The sequence below is a fragment of the Salvelinus fontinalis genome, chromosome 12 (assembly GCF_029448725.1).
Source record: "Salvelinus fontinalis isolate EN_2023a chromosome 12, ASM2944872v1, whole genome shotgun sequence".
NCBI lineage: Eukaryota > Metazoa > Chordata > Actinopteri > Salmoniformes > Salmonidae > Salvelinus > Salvelinus fontinalis.
In genome coordinates this window covers 1,598,189-1,608,472 of record NC_074676.1, presented here as the reverse complement: position 1 = coordinate 1,608,472, position 10,284 = coordinate 1,598,189, and the positions used below count along the sequence as shown (strand labels likewise).

At 43.1% G+C, this 10,284-nt stretch overlaps 1 protein-coding gene across 1 annotated transcript in view; it reads right to left on the bottom strand.

Moving 5' to 3' along the window:
* Positions 1-308: 308 nt before the first annotated feature.
* LOC129866602 (LHFPL tetraspan subfamily member 3 protein-like) overlaps positions 309-10,284 on the bottom strand; it is a 64,565-nt gene continuing 54,589 nt past the window's right edge. The window contains exons 3-4 of the mRNA XM_055939358.1: positions 3,334-3,358; positions 309-3,039 (exon numbers count right to left, since the gene is read on the bottom strand). Coding sequence (XP_055795333.1) covers positions 3,345-3,358 — 14 coding nt within the window. The 3' untranslated portion in view covers positions 309-3,039; positions 3,334-3,344. The remainder of the gene's footprint in view (positions 3,040-3,333; positions 3,359-10,284) is intronic.

Genomic DNA, 10,284 nt, shown 5'->3' with positions numbered 1-10,284 from the left:
GCCAAAGGTCCCATAACATGATTTTATTTAACTAGGCAAGTCAGTTAAGAACAAATTCTTATTTACAATGACGGGCAACCTCAGCCAAACCCGACGACGCTGCACCAATTGTTCACCGCCCTATGGGACTCTCAATCACGGCCAGCTGTGATACAGCCTGGAATCGAACCAGAGTCTGTAGTGACACCTCTAGCACTCAGATGCAGTGCCTTAGACCGCCGCGCCAACTCGGGAGCCCCCAGTGATCGGTACTGCAGTACCCACAAAATCCATGCAAATCCATGAAAAAACACTGGGCAAACACACCATTGTTCTACAGTGAAAACCTTTATTAATCATATTCATATATTCTTTATAATAACTTTATTTATTCCATTGCCGTTACCCTTCTCTTCCATGTATTTGCTTAATGTTTGGTATCTGTAATATATTTATATTAACATTGGTGGTACATATATACATACAGGTGAGGCTGGGAGAGGCCTTTCATTCCTACAGTATTAAACACTATTAGTTCACACCTCTTCCTTCTCATATTAATCCCCTTTCTCCTCCCCCTCTTTTTGCTCTTCCTCCTCTCAGCTCATGATGGAGGTATGGGACTTAAATAACTTCACCAGGCCTTATAGATTAATCAATCAATCAATTATTACATATGACCCTCTCCACAATTAATATTACCTGCACGTCCCCATAATGAATTATGAACACATACTGAAAAAGTAACATGAGAGAGAGAAAGAAAGAAAGTGAGAGATCAAGAGAGGGAAATAAATAAGTATGTACATAGTATAAGAATCATTATGAGATGAGGCTGGTGTGTTGGTACATTAAAAAAGTGCATTTAACAAACATACTCATACTGAAAAACCATGGGAGAGAGAGAGAGTTGATGTGTTGGTACATTAAAAAGGTTAACTTAACAAACACACTCATTCCTAAAAACATGAGAGACAGAGAGAGATAGAAAGAGAGAGACAGCTGGAAAGGGGGAGAGAGAGGGAGAGTGCAATAGAGAGAGAATGAGATGGAGAAAGAGCAAGCGAGAGAGAAAGTGAGCGATCAAGAGGGAGGGACATAAATCTGTATGTTCAGGACTATACAGTATAAGAGTCGTTATGAGACGAGGCTGGTGTGTTGGTACATTAAAAAGGTGCATTTAAAAAACACACACGGGTTTTGTTCTTCTATCCTCGTGGGGACCTAAAATTGATTTCCATTACAAATTATATTTTCCTTAACATTTACATTACATTTAAGTCATTTAGCAGACGCTCTTATCCAGAGCGACTTACAAATTGGTGCATTCACCTTATGATATCCAGTGGAACAACCACTTTACAATAGTGCATCTAACTCCTTTAAGGGGGGGGGGTTAGAAGGATTACTTTATCCTATCCTAGGTATTCCTTAAAGAGGTGGGGTTTCAGGTGTCTCCGGAAGGTGGTGATTGACTCCGCTGACCTGGCGTCGTGAGGGAGTTTGTTCCACCATTGGGGTGCCAGAGCAGCGAACAGTTTTGACTGGGCTGAGCGGGAACTGTACTTCCTCAGAGGTAGGGAGGCGAGCAGGCCAGAGGTGGATGAACGCAGTGCCCTTGTTTGGGTGTAGGGCCTGATCAGAGCCTGAAGGTACTGAGGTGCCGTTCCCCTCACAGCTCCGTAGGCAAGCACCAACCCAAAACCTAACTCCTAACCGCTAACACTAAATATAACCCTAACCTTAAACCTAACATAGCCTTTGTTCTTATTTTTCTTATTTTACTATCATGGAGACTTTTAGGGATTTTAGAGCCCCACAAGGATAGAAGAACCAAACCACCCCCACCCCCACCCCCCTACATTCACACTCATACAAACACGCATTCACCCAACAGCTACAAGATATGGAGCAGACATACAATCATATACCTCCCCCATCACAGTGAATAAGAATATACCATACCACAAACTACAACACATTGAGATTCTCCTCAAATGCAAGTAGTGTGCAAAACGAGCTGAGCTGGGCATCGACGACGTACGCTTGAAATGGAGTAACAAACTGAATTCCAACAACAGTGCTTCTTTTATATTTGAGTGTTTATACATATATTTCAGCCCCAACTTTGTAAAACTAGAATAAATGATCTATATACAGTAACCGTAGCCACTCACGTTAGACAACAGTGCTCTAGTAAAGACGGCTATTGAGGAAGAGGGGGGGAATGAGGAGGAGGGATAGGTTTTGTTTGTAAGAGTTCACACATTATGTTGAGATATCGTAAATTTACACCCAATATTAGATGAGAAGAGGACATTTCCTTCTTTTCACAACTAAAACATAAACACATACTCACGAGATGGCATGGTACACTAATATAAAATATCTACTGTTGCTCAACGTGTTAGCGTATGGATTTATTACAAGGTTAAAGTCTAAGGATATGTATTCACGTGTGACTTTACATGAGAATGTGTGTGTGTGTGTGTGTGTGTGTGTGTGTGTATTTGCTCACCCACGTGCATTTATGTACATGTGAACTGTACTACCATGTTTGTGTATTTGTATCAGTATAATACTTCAACCTAGTACAACCCATCCATATTCTTGCAGATAATCCATACGTCTTCAGTTGGTCAGTCAAAATCTCTGTCCCTGTCTTGGTTGATTATCGGTTGTGTAAGGGTTGTCAGTCTCTGCTGGGGTTCTACGGGCTCAGTGATAAGGGAGTAGTTTGGGGTAGAGACGCTCAATAGGGCTAGGACTATGAGCAAAACGGACAACAAAGACACACGTATGTACATATCATTGGCAGATACAGTATATATTATAAACTAAAGGGTGAGGGGTGGAATATTACAGTGTGAACGTGCAAGTGTGAATGGAGTGGAGGCGTCTAGTTCCATAGCTATCCATTTCTCCTCCTCTTCCCTCCTTTCTCCCCCCTCTCTCTCTTTCTTCTCTCTCCCACAGCCATTGTGTGCTGTCCTCTTCTGGGGGTGATGGGTAAAAAGCTGGAGAGTGATGAACGGTGAACACACACACTAGGAAACACACCTGGGGGGGGGAGAAAAAAAAGGGGACATGGTTAGGGTGTGACAAATCAAATTGTTTATGCACAGACATTTCAATTTTACGACCCATTTCCTCTGTAGTCCCATAATAGCACAGTGAGGACAGATATTACATTTCCATGCCAATCAAGCCTGTTGGAATCCTATTCAATTAAATAGGACATGATAGTTTTATGCGAAGTGGCCCCCACTGCTAATTGAAATCATAGATCCATTTTTGGGAGCCAAAATGTAGTTTGTCAGTGAGGAAAGTTTCACTTTATTTTGGATCACTTACCTATGGATGTTTTAGGCATTCCCAGCTTCCGTGCGAGAAGAGAAGGGGAGAGGTATAGAGCCAGTGGGGGAGAGAGAAAAATATAGATTGTTTTAGTAAAAATACACTGATAAGTGGTGTGTATAGTATCTATAACAACCAGCATTGTGTGTCACATGAGTGGGCCAATGATACTTCTGCAATTAAACTCTCTCTCTCTCACACACTCACTCACACACTCACTCACTCACTCACTCACTCACTCACTCACTCACTCACTCACTCACTCACTCATTCACTCACTCATTCATTCACTCATTCACTCACTCGGTTGTCTGGTTCCATTAAAACCTACACAGGGATCCCATTTCCCAACGGGGTTGTTTGCGTAAGGATAGAGTTCTATCAAGAACCATTTTCATCTGAAGAACCCCTTTTGGAAGAAAGCATTTTGCCGATTATTTGGGAGGCAAGAACAGTTCTACATAGAAGCGTTCTGAATAAGCTTTTTATAGTAAATGTTTTTCTGTTAAATAGTGCCTGAGCATTAGTGGTTACGTCAGTGTTTACATTTCAACATTAGGAGTGGGTAATCTGATAAATGTAAAACGATAGGAAGATGTGAGAACGTTTAAAACTGTACCTACAAGGGAATATTTGCGCATGTATCTGGTATTCCCTTAATCATTTTACATATACAGTACTTACAGTGCATTCGGGAAGTATTCAGACCCCTTGACTTTTCCCACATTTTGTTACGTTACAGCCTTATTCTAAAATCGATTAAATCGTTTTTTTCCCCTCATCAATCCCATCAATTTTTGCCTCATCAAATTTATACTTAAAAAAAAAACTTTTATATTACATTTACATAACTATTCAGACCCTTTACTCAGTACTTTGTTGAAGCACCTTCGGCAGCGAATACAGCCTTGAGTCTTCTTGGGTACGACACTACAAGCTTGGCACTTGGGTAGGCACTTGGGTAGCACCTTGGGTAGTTTCTCCCATTCTTCTCTGCAGATCCTTTCAAGCTCTGTCAGTTTGGATGGGGAGCGTCGCTGCACAGCTATTTTCAGGTCTCTCCAGGGATGTTCGATCGGGTTCAAGTCCGGGCTCTGGTTAGACCACTCAAGGACATTCAGAGACTTTTCCTAAAGCCGCTCCTGCATTGTCTTGGGTGTGTGCTTAGGGTCATTGTCCTGTTGGAAGGTGAACCTCAGCCCCAGTCTGAGGTCCTGACCACTCTGGACTAGTCTCCCATTCCCTTCCGCTGAAAAACATCCCCACTGCATGATGCTGCCATCACCATGCTTCACCGTAGGGATGGTGCCAGGTTTCCTTCAGACATGACGCTTGGCATTCAGGTCAAAGAGCTCAATATTTTTTTTTACCGGATAATCTTGTTTCTCATGGTCTGAGAATCCTTTAGGTGCCTGTTGACAAACTCCAAGCTGGCTGTCATGTGCCTTTTACTGAGGAGTGGCTTCCGTATGGCCACTCTGCCATAAAGGCCTGATTGGTGAGTGAGTGATTGAGTGTGTGTGTGTGTGTGTGTGTGTGTGTGTGTGTGTGTGTGTGTGTGTGTGTGTGTGTGTGTGGTGTGGTGTGGTGTGTGTGTGTGTGTGTGTGCGAGAGAGAGAGAGATTGCAGAAGTCTCATTGAAACGCATACTACACTTTGTTTCTTCTTATCATTATTCTTTAAAAAATTATTCAAACTCCGTCAACTTGATTGTTGATCATTGCTTGACAGCCATTTGATTATCAGGCCAATTTAAGACAAAACTGTAAGTCGGCCACTCAGGAACATTCAATGTCGTCTAGGTGAGAAACTCCAGTGTAGATTTGACCTTGTGTTTCGGTTATTGTCCTGCTGAAAGGTGAATTTGTCTCCCAGCATCTGTTGCAAAGCAGACTGAATCACGTTTTCCTCTAGGATTTGTTCATGTTTATAGCTGCATTATTTTTTATTTCTATCCTTAAAAAAACTCCCTAGTCCTTGTCGATGACAAACACACCCATAACGTGATGCTGAAAAATATGAACAGTGGTAATCAGTGATGTGTTGAGTTGGATTTGGCCACAACATAACGCTTTGTATTCAGGACAAAAAGTAAAGTTAGTTGCCACATTTTTTGCAGTAGTACTTAAAGCTGCAATATGTAACTCTTTGTATTTTTTTTATGTTCAAAAGCTCCACTAATACCCTGACTACACCGCTTGCGGTATAAAAAATTGCACCCACACTGCTCGCGCGTGTCAACGAGCGTCTGTGTTGCCGAGGGCTAAAATAGAAGTCATTCCTATTTCTGACGCAGATCGCGCTGCACGTCCTGCCTCTCCCATCTCCTCATTGGTTTATAGAAGCAGGTACCCACGTGCCATCTCCTCATTGGTTATACCCACATGGGTGATTGAAAGACAAACTGTGTTGCGGGTTGGTGTAGTCAAACTATGAAAGTGTAGATGCCAATCACCATATAAGTTCAAAGATGATAAAGCCTGGAAGGAGGAGAGATGACTAGAAATGATTCGGTTGATCGTTTTGTGTGGATTAAATGTCAGAGTAGAGGACCTTGTGCATTTCAGGTAAAACAACAACCTAACGTTTATATCCCAGGACGAATACAGCAAGCTAGCTAAATAGGACACATTTGCTAGCAAGTGCAAGCTAACTAGCTAAAACATAGCTGATATGGCTGACTTGCTTAAACAAATGTGGTTTCTACAGACAATTGAGATGTACAAACTATGACATACGGGGTCGACGATCGGATTAGAGGCAATCTGTAATTTCGATTAAGACATTAATGAGCGAGTTAGGACGTACGTAGTCAATAACTATTTGTTCAGCACTTTTGAAATGTACAGCGACAGAATTCAGAACATGGGCCGTTCTTACAGTATTCTCCCTGAACACCAAATCAGAACCGTAGGATAAATAAAGGGGGCATATAAGCAGAAAATGTAAGGTCTTACCATATTCACTGATGACATTTCTCTAAAACAGGTTATAGGCTACATGTGCACCACCAAGTCAGAACAGTAGGCTAAGTTATGAGGGGAAAAGGGACCAAAGTCTGGCATTCTCTGGATACATGGTGCTTTCAAGACAACTGGGTACTTGGATAAAAACAAGGTTGAATCATGACGTCAGTGATCTTCAGTTCGGAGCTCTAGAGAGAGGCCCGAGTTCCAACTTGGAGTTCCGAGTTGGATGACCGCTCAAAACGTATTTTCCCGGTCGGAGCCAATTCCCAGTTGTTTTGAACTTACTGAAGTCTGAGATTTCCCAGATTTGCCAGCATGGCCAATGTTGAATGTTTATGCTTTTAAGCTTGGAAAAGAGACCCTTAAACCCAGACTTGGACCACGCACTTACTCCACTGAATAGCAGACTAGTGATTGCTTTGCAATGCTTGCAGTTAGCGACTGATTCCTTCAAAACCACTCATTGTTAAATTTAAGATTTCCAACTTTTTGTATAATGTTCATGACAAATGGCCGATGAGCACCAATTTGTTTTATCTATAATTTCTCTTCAATATTTCTCTTCATATGACAAGGATTGAAAAGGATTTGCCAGTATGATGACTGCTACCTTGCTAGCTAAGATTTTGAAAGTATGATGTTGATCAGTCCAATCAAAGCTACTGTAGATATAACGTGATTTGACATCAGTTTATCTGTGCCCAATGACCTCGAGCCTCTTGGATGGGCACCTCTAATGTAACTCTATGGCAGCACCAAAGGGGCTCGAATTTTAAAGCTCTCCCCGTAAATAATGCGGTGATGTAGTGTCCCCATGAGTGACAGAACACAGGGCCAATCACGGCGCAACTAGAGAACATTACCAAGCCATATGCTCCATATTTTCCACTGGCTCCCTCACCACCACAAAAAGCACTAAGCTAGGCTGAGACACCTCCATTTTGGAGCTGCCTTAGTCAAGAGGGCAATAAAGGCTGTCCTTAAGGCTGTCCTTGTAAATTCTTATTTACAAGGACAGCCTACCAAATGGCAAAAGAAAAGGCCTCCTGCGAGGATGGGGGCTGGGATTAAAAATACAAATAAATGAATAAAGGACAGAACACACATCACGACAAGAGAGACAACACAACACTACACAAATAGAGACCTCAGACAACAACATAGCCTATCAGCAACACATGACAACACAGCATGGTAGCAACACAACATGACAACAACATGGTAGCAACACAACATGGCAGCAGCACAACATGGTAGCAGGGTACAAACATTATTAGGCACAGACAACAGCACAAAGGGCAAGAAGGTAGAGACAACAGTACATCACGCAAAGCGGCTAAAACAGTCAATAAGAGTCTCCATGATTGAGACTTTGAATGAAGAGATAAAACTGTCCAGGTTGAGTGTTTGTTGCAGCTCGTTCCAGTCGCTAGCTGCAGTGAACTGAGAAGACGAGCGACTCAGGGATGTGTGTGCTTTGGGGACCTTAAACAGAATGTGACTGGCAGAATGGGTGTTGTATGTGGAGGATGAGAGCTGTAGTAGATATGTCAGATAGGGTGGAGTGAGGCCTAAGGGGGTTTTATAAACAACCATCAACCAGTGGCCAGATGACCAGTTTACAGAAGAGTTTAGAGTGTAGTGATGTGTCCTATAAGGAGCATTGGTGGCAAATCTGATGGCCGAATAGTAAAGAACATCTAGCCGCTCGAGAGCACCCTTACCTGCAGATCTATAAATTACGTCTCCGTAATCTAGCATGGGTACTGATGGTCATCTGAATCAGGGTTAGTTTGGCAGCTGGAGTGAAAGCGGAGCAAATACGATAGAGGAAACCAAGTCTAGATTTAACTTTAGCCTGCAGCTTTGATATGTGCTGAGAGAAGGACAGTGTACAGTCTAGCCATACTCCCAAGTACTTGTATGAGGTGACAACCTCAAGCTCTAAAGCCTCAGAGGTAGTTATCACACCTGTGGGGTGAGGGGCATTCTTCTTACCAAGCCACATGACCTTTTGTTTTGGAGGTGTTCAGAACAAGGTTAAGAGCAGAGAAAGCTTGTTGGACACTAAGAAAGCTTTGTTGTAGAGCGCTTAACAAATAATCAGAGGAGGGGCCAGCTGAGTATAAGACTGTATCTGCATATAAATGGATGAGAGAGCTTCCTAATGCCTGAGCTATGTTTTTGATGTAAATTGAGAAGAGCGTGGGGCCTAGGATCGAGCCTTGGGGTACTCCCTTGGTGACAGGCAGTGTCTGAAACGACAGATTTTCTGACTTCATACACTGCACTCTTTGAGAGAGGTAGTTAGCAAACCAGGCCAAAGACCCCCTCAGAGACACAAATACTCCAAATACTCCCCACATAATGGAGTGGTCTACCACATCAAAAGCTTTGGCCAAGTCACTAAAAATCGCAGCACAACATTGCTTAGAATCAAGGGCAATGGTGACGACATTGAGAACCTTTACATTTGCAGGGACACAAACATAACCTGAGCGGAAACCAGATTGCATACCAGAGAGAATACTATAGACATTAAGAAAGACAGTCCGTTTTTCCAACACGTTTGATACAGGGCAAAATAGAAATAGGCCTATAACATAAGATCAGCTTGATCTCACACTTTAAACAAAGGACGCACCGTGGCTGCCTTCCAAGCAATGGGAACCTCCCCAGAGAGGAGAGACAGGTTAAAAAGGTCAGAGATAGGCTTGGTGATGATAGGGGCAGCAACCTTAAAGAAGAAAGGGTCTAAACCATCTGACCCAGATTTTCTTTGGGGACAGACTTGGTATTGTTTGGGGACAGACTTGGTGGAGACAACCAAGCACTGAAGGTGATCCTTGGTAAAGACTGCCACTCTCTGACCTTTGGAAGATCTGTCTTGCCAAAAAGGTCATAACCAGAAAGTTTAGCATCAGTATCCAAAACACTCTTCCTTAACCACGTCTCAGTAATGACCAACATATCTGGATTGGAGCTGTGAACCCACACTTTCAATTGATCCATTTTAGGTAATAAGCTTCTAGTGTTAACGTGCAGAAAACCCAGGCTTTTACGAGAGCAGAAATCAGTGAAGCAGATATCATAATTGGGGCTAGCAACAGTAGATGGGCCAGGGTGTACATGCACAATTCCAGATATCATCAACAGTAATACAATCAAGGCACGGCAGAGGACAGGGAGAGCACTGCAGAGGACAGGGTTGATTTATGACATTTGAGTGTTCATCAGATGGCAACATGATGCTACTGTACAGCAATTTCATCAGGTAACACGAATACAAAGCCGGCGAGAGGTGGTTAGAATAGGATGGGAGGCCAAAAGTCTGTGTCACCAATAGAGAGTCAGAGTCCTGAGTGTGGGAACAAACATAGTCTGTCCCACAGGTTGGGTAAATAAAAAAGTTCATAGTCAGCAATGCATGCAGGAGTCATAAGGCAAATAGCAAAATGCACAAGGAAAAATATATAACGACATGGGGCTAGCCATTGTAAGTTCAGAGTCACTCGCCCCAACAGTGACTGCGTCCTGGAGGCGAGCGAAAGCTCCCGAGAGAAAAGGGAGTGTGGTGGGAGTGGGGGAGTGTGGTGTGGTACCAAACAGGGGGAGACAAGCCAGGGCAGACGGTGAACCGATTGCCAGTTGGAATCCAAGCAGCAGTGCATCAGGCAACGGGAGGGGGTAGTTGTCACACCCACTTCGGAGAAGCTTTTATTTCTGGAGGCAGATTTCTTGTATAAAATGTCAGTGGATTGTCTCTGAACAGTGGGAGAGGGCTTCAAAGGCCTCTGGATATGGGTACCTGTGAGACTCCTGCCATTTGTTGGGCTCAAAGGCTTCAACACCTCTCACTTCACACCTCAGTGCTAACTGAAGTTGTATCTGGTCTGTCTCAGTTCCAGGTTGGATGGCGTCCTCAGGTGCTGTTTGTTTGTCAGAGCACCCTCTGTATAGCTTGAAAAAAGGAATCCTT